Source organism: Thalassophryne amazonica, chromosome 12, assembly GCF_902500255.1.
Source record: "Thalassophryne amazonica chromosome 12, fThaAma1.1, whole genome shotgun sequence".
Taxonomy (NCBI): domain Eukaryota; kingdom Metazoa; phylum Chordata; class Actinopteri; order Batrachoidiformes; family Batrachoididae; genus Thalassophryne; species Thalassophryne amazonica.
The window spans coordinates 64,873,613-64,890,931 of record NC_047114.1 but is presented as its reverse complement, the minus strand read 5'-3'; the positions used below and the strand labels follow the sequence as shown (position 1 = coordinate 64,890,931).

Sequence of the window (17,319 nt, the reverse complement as noted above, 5' to 3'; positions counted from 1 at the left end):
TCCCTGCGGTGGAGACCTGTTTCCAGCAGCTAATAAACAACTGTCATCTTGATGCTCTGAGATTTATGTGACTGGTTGAGGTTCAGAAGGAGTTCACATGTGAACAAGCGCTAGAAGCATCCACAGCTGGATTTATTCTAAAATCATTAATCAGTCAGCAATCACCAGTCGACACCAAAACGTTATTTTAGTCAATTCAGATAAAGTGATTCATGATTGGTGCGGCTGAAATGGGATTCCTCTGGAAGGGTGTTGAGGGCCTTCCTGAGAGATAGCGTGGGAAGCTCGGTCATTTGCGAGGAGCTCGGAGTAGAACCGCTGCTCCTTCATGTTCAAAGAAGCCAGCTGAGGTGGTTCAGGCGTCTGGTAAGGATGACACCTTGGCACCTCCCTAGGTAGGTGTTCTAGGCATGTCTAGTGGGGAGGAGATCCCAGGGAAGACCCAGGACTAGGTGGAGAGATTATATCTCCACACTGGCCTGGGAACGCCTCGGGATCCCCCAGTTAGAGGTGGTTAATGTAGCCTGGGAAAGGTAAGTTTGGGGTCTCCTACTGGAGCTGTTGACCGCACAACCTGATCCTGGATAAGTAGTTGAAAATGAGTGAGTGAGGAATATAAAATACAATTTTGAACTTGTTTTGACACATAATATCAGCTGTAAAGTACTCTGTCTGCACCAGGTTTAATGAAGAGATCTACTTCCTTGTCCTTTGTGGATGGCTGTGTTGGGACATGGCCCAAAGAGAAACGGTTAGTAGCTAAAACTTGCCGCTAAAGCTACTCTGCACATCTGAAATGTTCTCTTGTCTCCCAGTTAAACAAACTGAAGAGTAACATTAATTTTCTTCTACCAAAGCTCATCTTCTCGGGGAATCTCCTTTGAGATTCCTTTGAATGGGGATCCGACTTTGCCACCATGTGATGCTCCATCTGTCCGTGGCATGACCCGCTCAATTAGCACAGATGGCCTTGGGTTCAAAGTTCACTATGCATCCAGAGGAGGTATGAAGCGCCACTTCTCACTCTTACCCGTCAGTGTAAACGGCCAGAGTGGGAGCAGACATATAGTGGAAGAAGATGAAGACTTCAAGGTCCACAAACCCGTGGCACGGAACAATACCTTCTCCATCAAGAACCAAAGCAGGTACAGTTTAACAGAATTTTATTTAAGGAGGACTTTGGTTATGGAAATCATTTTACAGTTTCAGCTTTGTCCGCCTTTTGATGGTATCATAAATTGTTCTTTTGGCTTTATGCAACTCATGTTCAGGTTGCTCATTTGATACCGTAGGATAAGGCAGTTAATTTAGTGACGTTTGTCCATAGGTACTCAAATGGAGTCCTTCCTGAAAGCAACCACAACCTTAACAGTCACCATGGAAACCGCAGTCCGACTCCTCCGAGCATTGAGGAGGCTCTGAAGATTATCCATAACACAGAACGGCCCCATGCTAGCTTGGGTGTTGGAGACAGAGACAGTGGCTTCTTTCTCCATGGTGCAGAGTCTTTAGACCCTCCAGGTGGCCAGGGTCAGGGAGATGACCCATGTTCAGCTAAGGCCCAATTGAATGACAATGACCCCAACTCTATTTCCACTGATGAAGTGGACACGGGCATTCATGTGAGGACAGAGGACATACAAAGCGTGGATGAGGACTCTTCATCTCTAAGAGATTATTCAGATATAGACCCAGACTGTGAGGCTATGACCAGGTCATGCCCTCTACCTGACAGAATGGAGGGGGAGAGAAGTAGAGAAAGAGGGACCGAAAGAGTTGATGACACGAAGCCTGAAGGTACAAGGGGAGAAGGAGGTGACAGAAGTAGCCCATGTGCCAGTTCAGTGCCCACACTTCCCAGATCTTACACAGTCAGCCCCACCTCTTCCTCTGGTGGCTCTGGAAGTGCCTTGGTTCGGATGACAAGCTTTGCAGAGCAGAAGTTCAGAAAACTGGAGGGAAGGAGCAGTGGAGGAACTACGCCAGACAGCTCAGACATCAACGTTCCATACACACACCTGGCAAAATTTTCCTCTGAGGTGTGTAACTTCATTGTTGACTCAAAATGCTCACAATTCACATTACATTTATTATTATTTAGTATGTTGCTGTAAGATTAACTCAGGCATTTATTCCACCTCTCCTTAGATTTCCGCACCCCCTCTGCCAATCATATCTCCCACTCCAACAACGCCTTCACCCAGAGACCCCTCCCATCTGATAGCCTCAGAGATGATACAGTTAAAGATGAAGCTGGAAGAGAAACGCAGAGCCATTGAAGCCCAGAAAAAGAAGGTAAGCAGATTGAAAGAAACAAAGAGAAATAAATAGTAGTAAAGACTTTGATTAGAAATCCACATCTGTTTTTCCAGGTTGAAGCAGCGTTCACTCGCCATCGCCAGAAGATGGGCAGAACGGCTTTTCTAAACGTCGTGAGAAGGAAAGGCGTTACGTCCCCCATCAGCCCCAGCGCAGGGGGAGCAGAAACACCATCACCCGGGCCCCTCACGTCCTCCAAGGAGACAGCTGAAGGCAGCATGGAGCGAGTGGAGAGGTGCAAACCTGATGGAGCTGCTCCCAAATTTGCCTGTGAAGATGGTGGAGGTGGGAAACAAAATTTTTTTTTCTTTTTTTTTTGGTAGTGATGTAATGATACAGTCAAATCACAGCTTGATGTGATTCTCCGATTGGAGTTCGCAGTATGATTTTCTCACATTTTATCTTAAATAACAATAATGAAAATTGGATTCATTTATTTATTTTGATTGCATGCCAAAATAACTAAATAAAAAATTGCTGTCACACTGCTGACTTAAGAAGTAAAAGTAAATATATGTCCATCAAAATTTAGTTTTAGTTTTGGATGGTTTAAAGGCAGTGATGCCAATATCACGTTAGTTAGTAACGCGTTACTCTAATCTGACTGCTTTTTTCAGTAACGAGTAATCTTAACACGTTAATCTTTCCAAATCAGTAATCAGATTAAAGTTACTTCTCTGAGTCACTGTGCGTTACTATTATTTTTGTATTGTGGGTTGATCGCAGCTTTAAGACAGGTGTCCCGACAACATGCAGGGGGAGGTCTGAACTGCCCACCTCGCGCTCTTTCAGTGAGGTGCTGCACAGAGCATCTGCTGTGCAGCAGCTCTGAGTTGAAAACCAGTTGTCTCTCAAAGTGCGGTGACACTCAGCTATGGTTTTACAATGACATTTTTATGCTGTTTTCTTAAAAAACGCTGATAAAACTTTCTTACCTGTCAATCTGGTCATGTTTTCTGCATAAATAAACATTATCCATTCTTCTGCTCAAACAGCAAGCCAGGGGCGAATCCATGCAGGAAGCGGGCGTGGGCGGAGGGTGTGGGTGGGGTGGGGGCGTAGCTCCCCACAACAGCCATAAATTAAAGGTCCACTTTTGAAGACATTTTTTCATACTAATATTACTTATACTACTTATAATAATAATAATAATAATAATAATTTCAACAACTGAAATGTTAGAAAGAATGTAATAAATTGATTCATAAAAAATGTTTTTTTTTTTTTTAGAAATTGTAAGTTTTACTGTTACAGTCCTGTCCACAGTTATATATGAGGTCAAGAAAGATGTCTTTATTTCATTTTTTTATAAAACAAGTATTTGTTTTCATTGAAGTCAAGAAGGGGTGACTATAAAGTGAGTGTCGGCAAAACGGGTTATTTTCATGTTGAGGTGATGGGGGGGGTTGTCGGCAGCTGCTGAAAGTAACTAGTAATCTAAGTTAGTTACTTTTAAAACTGAGTAATCAGTAAAGTAACTAAGTTACTTTTTAAAGGCTAATCAGTAATCAGTAATTGGATTACTTTTTCAAAGTAATCATGGCAACACTGTTTAAAGGACATTACTACACTCTTAAATATTACAGATAGTAAACCAAAGATGCACAATATCCACCGACCAGCATTCTGCTACTTTGAAAAAATAATGTTCATAACCTTGAACTCTTTTTAACATGCCAATTAGCGAATTATTTGTTACTTTTACTTTTCTCGTCACCCATTGGTTCAAAAGAGTCACACATAAAAAGGTGCACTCTGATTGGTTGTCGGCTTAGTAATGCTTTAAAATATCATGTGTATCACTCAGCCAAACACTGCTGGAATTTAGTGTGTCTTTTTGTGAAAGCGATGCATTAAAGAAGCACTCTGCAGGACCAAGAATAACTCTGGTATACAGTACCAAGGTAAAGTTGGATTTCATCTCAACCAGTATCAGTCTTCACACATTTCTTTTTTTATATATTTTATTTTTATTAAGCAAGGGCAGATATAAAAGTATAAAGCATATATACTCAACAAAAATATAAATGCAACACTTTTGGTTTTGCTCCCATTTTGTATGAGATGAACTCAAAGATCTAAAACTTTTTCCACATACACAATATCACCATTTCCCTCAAATATTGTTCACAAACCAGTCTAAATCTGTGATAGTGAGCACTTCTCCTTTGCTGAGATAATCCATCTCACCTCACAGGTGTGCCATATCAAGATGCTGATTAGACACCATGATTAGTGCACAGGTGTGCCTTAGACTGCCCACAATAAAAGGCCACTCTGAAAGGTGCAGTTTTGTTTTATTGGGGGGGGGGGGATACCAGTCAGTATCTGGTGTGACCACCATCTGCCTCATGCACTGCGACACATCTCCTTCGCATAGAGTTGAAGAGAACACCTCTCCAACGTGCCAAATGCCAGCGAATGTGAGCATTTGCCCACTCAAGTCGGTTACGACGACGAACTGGAGTCAGGTCGAGACCCCGATGAGGACGACGAGCATGCAGATGAGCTTCCCTGAGACGGTTTCTGACAGTTTGTGCAGAAATTCTTTGGTTATGCAAACCGATTGTTTCAGCAGCTGTCCGAGTGGCTGGTCTCAGACGATCTTGGAGGTGAACATACTGGATGTGGAGGTCCTGGGCTGGTGTGGTTACACGTGGTCTGCGGTTGTGAGGCTGGTTGGATGTACTGCCAAATTCTCTGAAACGCCTTTGGAGACGGCTTATGGTAGAGAAATGAACATTCGATACACGAGCAACAGCTCTGGTTGACATTCCTGCTGTCAGCATGCCAATTGCATGCTCCCTCAAATCTTGCAACATCTGTGGCATTGTGCTGTGTGATAAAACTGCACCTTTCAGAGTGGCCTTTTATTGTGGGCAGTCTAAGGCACACCTGTGCACTAATCATGGTGTCTAATCAGCATCTTGATATGGCACACCTGTGAGGTGAGATGGATTATCTCAGCAAAGGAGAAGTGCTCACTATCACAGATTTAGACTGGTTTGTGAACAATATTTGAGGGAAATGGTGATATTGTGTATGTGGAAAAAGTTTTAGATCTTTGAGTTCATCTCATACAAAATGGGAGCAAAACCAAAAGTGTTGCGTTTATATTTTTGTTGAGTATACACGGATACATTCCCTTTATCTTTTTTTAAAGAAAAGACCGGAGTGTGTGCTCAGTATCCCTCCAGGTGAGTCCAGTTCTCTTTGAGAATGTCCCTTGACCCCAAGAGAAGACAGTATTACAGGCCAGCAGCTGATCGCACATTCGAAAACAGAAACCCGGGATCAAAAAGGGAGAAATCCAAGAAGAGAGAACATATTTCACACGATGAATCATAAACAATCTTGTTAACAGGCACACAACCCAACCTGCCTTTAAGCAATTCAACAACTTAAGTAAACTATATACAAGAACAACAAAGGGGGTGCTCTGCCAGGCACTGCCGCCATGAGAGGAAAAAAAAAATACAGTAAATAGAATAAAATAATTGCAGTCATACACTTTTTGGTGGTTTACAGTACCAATGTTTTCAGACAAAATCTGCTCTCATAGGGGTTATGAATTCAAGCCAGTTCTTCCAAATATGGAAGAATGAGGCCTTTTGGTTTTTTAGTAGAGAGGTCAGCTTCCCTTCTCCTCAGCCAGTTGAAGAGTCAGGTACCTAATTCTTAGTTTTTTGCCCTGCCAAATAAATCTAGAAAACCATTTGTCCCACTCATCAAATTGGGTGTCAGGGACCTCAATTGGTAGATTCCTGAACAGGTAGAACAGACACGGGAGGATATTCATTTTAATTGCACTCATTCTTGAGCTCAAGCTCAAGAAGGGCACCAGAGCCCATCTATGTAGATCTTCTTTCATCCTTTGAGATAGTGAAACGTAGTTTGCCCTGAATAAACCTGTAAGGTCTCTAGTTAAATTTATCCCCAAATATTTAACTTCATCATTCTCCCAGTTTAAATTAAATAAGATAAGATAAACTTTATTGCTCTCACAGAGGAGAAATGTATTCTTCAAAATTGCAGAGGGATTGTAGTTGACAGTCAGCACTTGTGTTTTTGAAATATTAACTTTATATCCAGATAATTTGTCAAATTTAGACAATGTAGCCACAAGTTCAGGAAAAGACCTCTCAGGGTCACCTCGGCAAACCAAAATGTCATCCGCGAACATCGCCACCTTGTGGACCGTTCCCGCCATTGCAGTGCCTTTAATACTTGGACTCTGCCTTATCAGTTGGCCTAATGACTCTATAAATAAATCAAATAGAATGGGGGAGAGTGGGCAGCCCTGTCTACAGTCTCGTTCCAGGACAAAAGAGGCCAAAACTTTAATACGGGCTGAGGGCTCGTTATAGGGCCTTCACACATTTCTATTGATTTTTAACTGATTCGCGATGCACCATTCCATCCTGACTGTTTGATGTATTCTAGGATGCTTTGGGTGTCTGTGAAAGATTCTGAAAATGAAGACTTGAGTTCCTGCTGTTTTTATTTGATGTGAAGCAGGTGTGACTCCGGGTGAAGTTGACCTCACAGAATATACTCGCTCCATTGAGAGGCTGAACACATCTCTGGGCTTCCTGCAAACAGAGATGCAACGTTTGGCCCAACAGCAGGAGAAGATCATGGCGATGAGAGACCAACAGCCACAACAACAAGCCTGGGTCATCCCTCCTCCTGCTCCTTCTCCACACAGGTATTCCCATCACCCTATATTGAAATTAAATCCGAATTGTCATTGGTGCGTTTAAGGCTCGGCCATCTTTTGACCACATATGTGTCTCTGTGGGTTTCCAGGCAGCTCCGTGAATTGCGTAGCAGCAGTGTATCAGGTCGGGGATCAGGCCGAGGCTCTGTCGGGTCTTTGTCTCCCATCTTGTCTTCTTCGGGCTCTCCTCATGCTGCCAATCGTTCCCCTGCTGGTATTAAGCGGCGGCCAGCCTCTTTCCATGCCAGAACCCCAAGGACACCAAGACCAAATGATCTGAAGGTCACTCCCTTCAGTCGGATGCTTAACACCCCCACCTCAGTGGACAGCCTGCCCAGACTGAGGCGTTTTGCCCCCAGCCAAACCCAGCTCAGTTCTTTTGCCTATCTTGGTCATGATGACGAACATGTAGCTGGCAATAACCTCGAGACCAAGGACAACAACGGTAAGGCTAAAGAGAAGGGAAATACAATGGCACATAAGAGTGCTGGCACTCTTCAGACCAATACTAAAGAACCATCCAAAGAGAAGAAGTGTGAGAGTCAGGAGGAGAGGACAGAAGCAGAGCTGGCTACCTTGAAAGGTGAAGTCAAAGAAAGAATGAACTCAGAAGTGCTGGTGCAGCCCGTGTCTGAGATCCAAGGAACGGGATGTAGCCGGTACAAGGGAGAGCCTCAGGACAAGAGAGACCTAGTGGAAGTACCACTGTCTGGACTGAAGGCTCCAGAAGACCGGGGTCAGGAGATGGAAGCAGAAGAAGCAGGTGTAGACCCTTATGGAGATGATCAGAAAGTGTGCTGTGGATTCTTCTTCAAAGTAAGTTCAAGTTACACAACCTGAAAATATTTTTTTCTTTATAACTTTTGCACTTACAAAGGAAAATGTTGCTCAAGTCGGCATCCACCCAGTTGGGTGGCAGTAGTTAGAACTTTACTGCAAAACCAAGACAGAGAGCGTATTTGTAACTATAGACTGTGTGTGCTAGACAAACCCACCATTATGTCACCCATAGGTTTACAGAAGAGACCCGAAGAGCTGTTTTGAAGCCAAAAAAAAAAAACCCCTGTTTCTCTGGGCGTCACCATGTTGGCAGTGCTTGCTGCGCTTATGCCCCAGCTAATCTATAAATGGGTAAAGAAGTGGATTGTGGGCGAGATGCTGCATGACCTGGGTAGGAAGAACGAAGCCCAAACACGGCCCCATCTCAGAGTTACCGAACTAAAGGCTAACAAGCTAACCTGGGTTCAGGTGGTTTATTAAAGCACATTTTTGGAGACAGCGACTCTCTTAATGAGTGGTTTCACTATAGTTATTAAAAATTATGACTGGCTTGTTTCCTCAGTAATTATGCATTAACTGGAGCTAATGTCATCAAGATACTGATAGCTGCTAAAAGTGCGATCTCCATTAGCATACAGAATCAACACAAAAAATTTGCTATACAGAAATACTGCAGCACAGACTTCATACAGGATGTGTTCAGACAATTAGCCACACAACAAGCCATATTGCAAGTATTTGTGATAAAATAAGACAGACATGGTCCTCCAAAACAACTAACAGCCAAAGCTAGCGGCTTCTGCACTACTGAAGCTCTGAGATGTAGCTTGGCTCTGCAGCACTGCACTAGCTGTCACTCAAAGCGACCATGTCCCTAATTATGCATAACTTTACTGCATAAAACATCGTAAGCCAGGCAGTTCTTAAATAATTACATAAATAAATCAACCACACTGTGCAGTTGTCATGGAGGGGGAACTAGCTGTAGATTCCAAAACTTTTTTTATTATTATTTTTGTATCTTGCTGTAAACATATTTCTCCTGTAAAGTTGGGCATGTTAACATGGGCATCTATGGAAACCTGCACGCTTTTGGAGCCAGCTTCAAGTGGCATTCAAGAAACTGCAACTTTTTCTTCTTGCAAGTAGGCCTCATTTTTGATGGCTGGGGGGCTTGTTTGTAACCATGGCAAACTTTCTTCTTTTTTTTACAATAGAAATATATATCCAACTCTTTCTCACACATCCTTAAATTCTCATTGATAAATAGTCTCTGTAGTTCTGTAGGGTTATGGTGTATGATTTTCTTTCTTTCTTTTTTGTCATTTTGGAGGCCCTGACCGTGTGCAGATTTATTTTATTATATATATATATATATATATATATATATATCTTTTTTTTTTTGCGGTGCGGGGGGTCACTACAGCCAGTGAGGCAGGGAGGTGAGCCCCAAGCTGGCTCACGCTTCTGGTGTCACCCGGCCCCACTGGGCATGACCCGCTCCGGGGACGGTGGCAGGTGGGGAGTTTGACTGGGATGCTACACCTTTCAAATAGTAGGAGGACAGCATCCTCCCCTGGAGAATCCAGTAAAACTAGAAAGATATTCACAGATTTGATGTTCATTTGATGTCACGAGTAATGTAGAAAAACAAACAACACTAGTTTATAACCTCAGGAAGGTAGACAACAAGCTACAGTCTTATTTTTATCCATATGAGCCGTCCTCTGAGCTGGAAAAATAACATTGATCTGCACGAGCAGGCGGCTGAGAAATGGAAGCGTTGGGACGGTCTCTATTTTTTCAAAAGATTTATTGAGCCGTGAACTTAGGGTTCTGTTCTACAGCACTGCATTTTGAATTGGGTGCATTTAGCCGGGGCTATTTCCAACTCGAACCTCAGGTTACTTTTGGACTGACTCTCTAGTTTTAGGAATTAATTTACCAACTTCCAGGTCTGGATATAAGTTCTACGGGTCTGTTACAGCTCAGTTACCAATTCGAATTGTGTTTTTTATTCATAATTGACATATAGTTTGTGGAAGACAATACTGTATGTATCCTGTGCCCCCATAGCAAGCTTTGGGCTTTGCTTTCAGAAAGCAAGAAGCCTATTTGTATGCCGAGAGAGTGGACAGTTTTGTTTTGTTTTTTTTCCCAGCTATCGTGGCAGCTTCAGTGCCAAAGGTCGAGTGAATTTATGCCCATAATGGAATTAGGACACTAATGAATGCTGTTAAAGGTTGTCAACTTAATGTTAATTGAAATACAAATATTTCTGGAAAAACTGGTGACATTCAGCTGACACCACCTTCTTATTTATGCGTATGATTTTGATTTTGATAATGACAAAAACCTGCATATTGTGATTTTATTAGTCAGTTTATACTGTGTATTTCATCTTCATGTGTTTGTGAATTTCCCATTTGTCAAACAGGATGATGTGAAAGGAGAAGAGGACATGGCAGCAAAGAAAGCCGCTCTGCTGGAGAAGAGGCTGAGGAGAGAGAAGGAGGCGCAGCAGAGGAAGCAACAGCAGGAACTGGACCAGGAACAGAAGAGGGAAGCTGCAAGGTGAACATTGTTTTATGCGTTTTGATTATTACCAGTGGTGGGCACAGCTAACCAAAAATTTAGCTTCAATAACTGCTAATCAGCTAATTGAAAAGTTAACTTTTATAACGTTAAACTGCCAAAAAAAAAATTTAGCGGAAGTTACAGCTAGTTAACTGCTAACTTTTAGTTTTAACTCGGTACACTGTCAGCTACTGGTAAGCCAGTTTCGAGTTTAAGCACTGCTGAGGCTTCTGAGTAAAATCAAAGGTGATTACAAACCCAAAACAAAAACGAGCCAGAGCTTCTGTCTTTATGCACCCTGACCGCTGCTGCCCCCCCAAAAATGTGTCATTTACTTTCCACATACAACAACACAGATAGTGGGCAGGAGATATGAAACGCAAAGCACTTTTCACTCATGGTTTCACTTAGAAACAAAACTAATTCCGGACAGTTTATCGACATTACCGCTAACGCTGTCATTTTTACAAAGTTAAAATATCGCACATATCTTTTAAAGTAACGCACTATGATTTTAGGGTTTACAAATGTTTTTGGCCGTTAAGTTTTACTCACTATGCCAACAAAAAAATGTTAGCAGACTGAAAGTTAGGGGAGCTAAATTTAGCAGAAGCTAATTGGTCCACTGATGGTTTTCAAAATTAGCTGAAAAGCTAATCCTCTAACAAAAAGTTAGCTTTGCTAATTAGCAGTTAGCGGATTAGCAGAACTGCGGCCACCACTGACTATTACTAAACCCTGTGTGGGCAGATGATCTAGGTTAACCATCAGTAAAAGTTTCCACGTCTTATGTAATTTTTTTCTGTTGTGTGGTGAAACCAGGTTGAAGGCAGAGGAAGAGCAGCAGAAGAAGGATGAAGACAAAGCAAGGAGAGACTATATAAAGAATGAGTATTTGAGGAGGAAGCAGCTCAAACTGATGGAGGACATGGATGATTTCATCAAGCCCCGGTCTGGAAGTCTCAAGAAGAAGCCTCGCCCAAAGTCCATCCACAGGGATGTCGTAGAGTCCTCTACGCCCCCTGTGAGAGGTGAGGAAATTATACACTCAGCAAGAAGACAACCCAAGAACCAAGTCTTACCATTCCTTAAATTTGTGCATTCCAACTGGAACAATATTGTTGTTACCCACAGCACGCCTGACTATGAAGCCTCATTTTAACAGGTAGTTCTCTGTGTAGCGGCTTGCTCTGCGTTGTGTTTTTTGACTCCTCCCATTCGCTTCCCTCGGGACGCGAACTCATGATCTCCGGCATGGGAGGCGAACTCTCTCAGCAAAAGGCTAAAACCCAGGGTTTTGGCCTTGTGGTCAGAGAAGCCTTTTAGCTGTTGGGGAGTTGGGGAGTGAGTTTTACTGGCTGCTACTGCACAGCGACTCCTGCTGGCCTCCATCACATCTGCATCTATGCAAAATTTACCTTTAGTGTGTGTTATTTGTTATTTGGTTTAATCAAGAACAGTGTTTTACATTTTGGGAAATTGATGGAAATCTCCAAAAATTCTCTGTCACCTGTTTTAAATAAAGTAAATAATGATGGACAACGTGCATTTTAATTAACACCAAAATTCAGTAGCAAGTTACTACTCTTGTCAGGTGAAAGCATTTTGAACAAGTGGACAAAATTTAGAAAAAGTGCAACAACAAATGGACAGAATACATTATTCCACATTGAAATGATTGTTAATCCCTAAAATGAACTTGGTTTATCGTCTTCAGTTTATAAGTGTTAGTTGTACCAAAGACCTGGACAGTCTGTAATGTTATAGTTTTAGCTACGATGTGGTAATTATAGGGACGCCTGATAACTACAAGTAAGTACAATGCGAATACAAACACCTATTAGTATGTTATAGTCTGGGTCAAGTCCTCCCAAGGGAGCATAAGCAGCTGTCCTTAGTCTGTAAGGGTGTCAGGTATCGCCCCAGCACTTTGATACGAATAACTACAACATGGCAGATAGGGTTACCATTAACAATTTAGGCTTATCACTAGAGGCCTTTGACTACAAGCGGACGACCTACTATGTGGAGCAGATGCTGATCCTTGTCTGTGTTGTTGTAGGGGTGCATCCACGAGCATTCTCAGTATCTAGCATTTCTTTGGCTTCTCTCAACCTGACTGATAATGACAACAACCGGCCAGATAACAAGAAGACCACCAGGTACGGCCTACTCTGTGTCTGATCTTTGTTTTGATTTTTAAAAATAATGCACAAAAACTAATATTTTAAAACATTGTTTTTGGAAATAAAGGCTCACAAACCCTATTTTGAACAAACAAAACAGAAAAAAGTGACAACACTTAAGCCCCCATCACACTGACATGGTTTGGCTCATGGTAGATTACTAAAAGCCCCAAATCCTGGGCCACTGCGGTAATTCCTGCACATCGGGTACTTCCACACATTTCAGTGAGTGACAACGCACCTGAGTTGTGGCATTTCACAACTCTCGACCATTTGGTGACAACTCCTCAAACACTATTGTAGACTCTTCTCTCTAATTAGTCTTTGATTGTAGTGATTCTTGGTGCATTGTGGGATATTTCCGGCAATAGTGAAGCACGAATATGCCACAACCTGACCTTATGTGCTGCTTAGTGCAAATTGTTACACCTCTCACGAGTTGCATGAAGATTTACACTGATTTAAATCTCAATCAGTCTTACAAGTCCACTGCAAGCAACACGGGTGTACAAGGGCCAATTGAGACGTTTTGAGCCTGACCCAGAAAAAGTAGGGCGTGGTTCTCCATCTTTAGGATTTTGATAAACCAACATTTCTCAACATTGCACCCAGTGACTCAAAACTTCACACATTCTCAAAAAATGTTGGTTTTTCAGAAGTTTTCCTTGTTGCATCTGCTTTTATCAGATCTTTAGAAACACACTTCATGCTTACGGTTTTTATTTATGTTCTTTGAATGAATTTTTATGAAAATATTGATCCAATGCACCTTAGCTACACTTTTCTGGAAGTGAAAGAGGTAAAAACAGGCTGGATTGTGTCATTTCAAGTTGCATGGCAAAATGTCAGTCGTAGAATTTCAAACATTGTCTGATATTTTTCAGAGGCTGTCTTTGGTCACAAGAGCGTGACAACGGCTGTCATTGAACCTGTCACATACTTCAATGTGTGGTCACCGATTTAAGAACCACCAACACAGATAATGCCACGTTTCTTTCACAATGCTAATCTTTCGTCTGGGACAGCCGAAAATGGCACAGTTGCATATCGGGCTTTAGTCTGGACGACAGTTATGGAGAGCACCACCAGAGTTTCTCTGTATCACTCAGTTTTAACATATAATAAATTGTAAAAGAGGAAAATGATTCCATTCCATGACAGAAATATAACAGACAAATCCAGAAGGTCTTATTTTCCACTTTGTGCTGCTATAAAACATTTGTCTTAAAGCGTGTGAAAGTTGAACATATCCAGTTGTGAAATTGTCATCTTGTATTATTGCCCTCATATTAAACCAAAGCCTTGAACTCCACTCTGAGCTCTTCCCAAAATCAAAGTTGCATATTAAACCTGCTCCTGAGAAATACAACATAAAATTTGTTTATTTGACTTTACAACTTTAAGCTATTTTGAAGAGCTGACTTGAAATATTTAAGAATTGTTTGTGAGTATTTTCACCTTTTAGAAATGTTGTTTAATAGTTGTGTTATACTTTTGTAACATTCTCACTGCTGGTGTGTACTCGCACAGTATTTTTCCGGAGCCCTGGAAGTGTCATGCTCACGTTTGATGATGTTGTAAAACGTGCACTTTGTCTTGACACATAAATGTTGGTTTTACACTGTGCGAGTTTTGGCCCTTTTTCAAATGATTTTTCATTCGTGCGAGAATTTTAGGTTTCCAAAACCTGAGAGACCCCACACGTGGAGATAAAAACAAATCATAGATCTGACAGGTTTAGTTGTACAGTGTGTGGTGTCAGCCACACAGTAAAAACAACACAAAGAAACAGATTTTACACACAAACATTCCCAGGTCAGACACATCGATTTCTGATTGGCTGCATGTCACATTTAGCTCCTCATGTCCTTCTGAACAGATCAGAGCGCTCTTACAAACCACACACGGCAGGAATATCTGATAAGATTATATTTAGCGTCATCACGATTGTCCGGGTGTCCTTAAGGTTGTCGGAAGGGGAAGATTGGGTCAGATATCAGCCTAATTATCTTGCCATATGAACCAGGCTTGATGTTGTGATGCCTCACGGAGCGACTGATTGGTCTGTTATAACACAGCACCAAACATGTTTTCACTATTATTTGATTTCTTTGTGCGACTGACATTGTTATTCAAGCATTCAAAAGGCGATTCCTATCGCCACACAATTCCAACACACGAGAAAGTTTTTTGACAGTTCTTGTTATTGAAAGAAACCTTGTCTCATCACGCGTCCACTTAGGCACTGTCTAGCACGATCTAGCAGGATTTTTTTATACAAATGAAAAAAATGATATATTTTACAAAAGCACATTTATTTGTAAACACCAACACATTACCCTGATTCACTTGTGTTGTTTTTTACATAGAATGAATGAATCAACAAATCAGCATGAGCGGAGGCTTAGTTACCCATAATCCCCTTTGGGGATCTGTGTGTTAATGTTCAAATCTTCAGAATTAGTGCATTATTTTAAAATTAAGAGATATGTGTTATATATCACTTTGTACATTTTACGAGGTTACATTAATATAGTTATTCTATCCGGAATAATTTTATTTTTAAAGCAAAACCATAATTCAAGACCTCTGCCTCATCGCGGCACCACTGTATCCTGTCATGGTAAATGACATTCTCCTACAGCAGGGGGCAGACCACACAAAGACAAGCGCTGGCTCTTTGGCTGTTTGGGTTTGTGATCGCCATTGGTTCTATCAGAAGCTTTAGCAGTGTTTCAACTCAAAATCAGCTTCTTAGTAGCTGAGAGTGTATGGGAGGCAAAATTTAAAGTTATTGGTTATCTGTAGCTTCCGACAGGTTTGTAGGCAGTTTAGCGTTAAAAAAAGATAACTTTTCAGTTAGCTGATTACCAGTTATCAAAGCTAACTTTTTGGTTAGCTGTGGCCACCACTGGCTGTGACTGCTGGCGAGTAGTTGGAGACAAAGAAATTGTGTGAATTAGCAACAATTTTCACTTGGAATCATACTGACCTGTATTTGCGATTTTTTTTTTTTTCATGCTCCCAGGGGTCCCAGGGCAGCTCCGTGCCTGGCTCACACCCGGAATGTCAGATTCTCATTTTTGTCTCCAATCCATCATAATTTTGTTTCATAGGTTGCCAACCCCTCACAAAGTTGTCTCACATTTTGCTCACTTTTCTGACTCACAGAAACTAAATTGAGAAGTATTTAAGATGCCCATGACAACTCTGACTATTTAGAAAGAAAATGTGTCGTGTGAAAGTTTTGAACATGTTCGAAATTCCAGCAACGCTACAGCAAGGCCATACAACTCACACGAGGAAATGAAGAACCCCAGTGAACATTTCAAAACTTTAGAAACTCCCTCGCGAATGCCGTTCACGATTTGTCGCCAACAGTTGTAGCCCACTGAGATACTACCGTTAAAGATGGCATGATACCTCTTCTTCATGTCCAGTACGATGCCATTACTGGAACTTCTAGTATGTAAAGTATGATACAGATACCAATCCAAAACCCTTTCTTTGTCTTAAAACAACTTATATATACTGACAAATTATACTGTATTTGCCTTTCTGATGCGTGATTCTGTTTTTTCTCTCTGTTTGAGGTGCGGCTCTATCCAGAGATAGGAGTTGTGTCTACTTCTGCAACCCTCCCGTCCAGTGCACCAGCAAAATTTCCTGCATATTCATTTTGTAAATTGTGACTGTAGCATGGCCCAAGCAGCGGGTCACCTCGTTGAGTCTGGCCTGCTTGAGGTTTCTTTCTCAAATCAGAGGGAGTTTTTCCTTACCACTGTCACCTGTGTGCTTGCTCTGGGGGTTGGTAATGCTACGTTTACACATAACGACGACAAGTCACGAATGCCACGAAGTACACATTCTTGGCCGTTGATCACGAATGTGATTATTCGGGGCAGAGGCATCAGGTGTCCTCAGGAACTGCTGCAACCTGTTAACACACGTTACGATTAATGGCACCTGTTACTGGAGAATTATCAGGAACCATTACACACGGTCAAGAATAGTGTTCTGCGTTGTTACGCACTATCGCGCACTATTGTGCGTAACAGCGCATCGTTAAGTTCTGTCACGTTGTGAACGAGGTGAATTGTCTCCACACACACACCCATATTCATCCAACCAAATTCAGATCGCTCCAGTTTTTCAGAAGAACTTTGTGACTGCATGCGTAGTTGGGCTCTGTGCCATGGAGTGGAGCAGAGAGGAGGAGGAGGACAGAGCCAGATGTGTGGCTTCATGCGGCTCTCATCTGGCGCATTTCCCCAAACATCAGGCACATGCAGCAGGTGGAACACCTGCAGGAGCGTGCTGAAGAGCACTGAAATTTGACTTTTAGCCGACTTGGTGTCAGCAATCAAACAATGTTGTGCAGCGCAGGGTTTAATTGTGTGCGCGCTTCTTCCTCCGCCGAACTGGAGGAGGTGCAGAGATGTCTGGCTGCAAGTGAGTCTCCTCTCGCTCCTCTGGTTCAGACTCGTTCTCCCGCTCATCGGTTACAGCAGGTGAAACACCTGCAGGAGTGTCCCGAGGAGCTTCAGCAGGAACTGTGGACCGACATTTGAAGCCGAGTTTAATTGTGCACACGTGACAGAAAACTGATTCCTCGTGGCGCGCGGTGAAATGTGACGCCGCGTTACAAATCGTGTCAAAACTTGACAGTTTCCGTGTCACTTCGTAATACTGCGTGACAGTTTGGGCTCCAAGAACCATCACAGGAACCACTACGAA

General features: G+C 42.2%; 1 protein-coding gene across 2 annotated transcripts in view; it reads left to right on the top strand.

Annotated features, from left to right (window-relative positions):
- camsap2b (calmodulin regulated spectrin-associated protein family, member 2b) overlaps positions 1 to 17,319 on the top strand; it is a 109,885-nt gene that overhangs the window by 87,716 nt on the left and 4,850 nt on the right. Inside the window, exons 9-18 of one of the 2 annotated variants that reach the window (XM_034184089.1) lie at positions 682 to 751; positions 858 to 1,145; positions 1,328 to 2,039; positions 2,149 to 2,295; positions 2,373 to 2,604; positions 6,835 to 7,027; positions 7,129 to 7,855; positions 10,257 to 10,393; positions 11,219 to 11,427; positions 12,459 to 12,558. In XM_034184089.1, coding sequence (XP_034039980.1) covers positions 682 to 751; positions 858 to 1,145; positions 1,328 to 2,039; positions 2,149 to 2,295; positions 2,373 to 2,604; positions 6,835 to 7,027; positions 7,129 to 7,855; positions 10,257 to 10,393; positions 11,219 to 11,427; positions 12,459 to 12,558 — 2,815 coding nt within the window. The remainder of the gene's footprint in view (positions 1 to 681; positions 752 to 857; positions 1,146 to 1,327; positions 2,040 to 2,148; positions 2,296 to 2,372; positions 2,605 to 6,834; positions 7,028 to 7,128; positions 7,856 to 10,256; positions 10,394 to 11,218; positions 11,428 to 12,458; positions 12,559 to 17,319) is intronic. The other variant, XM_034184090.1, reaches the window with a different exon arrangement.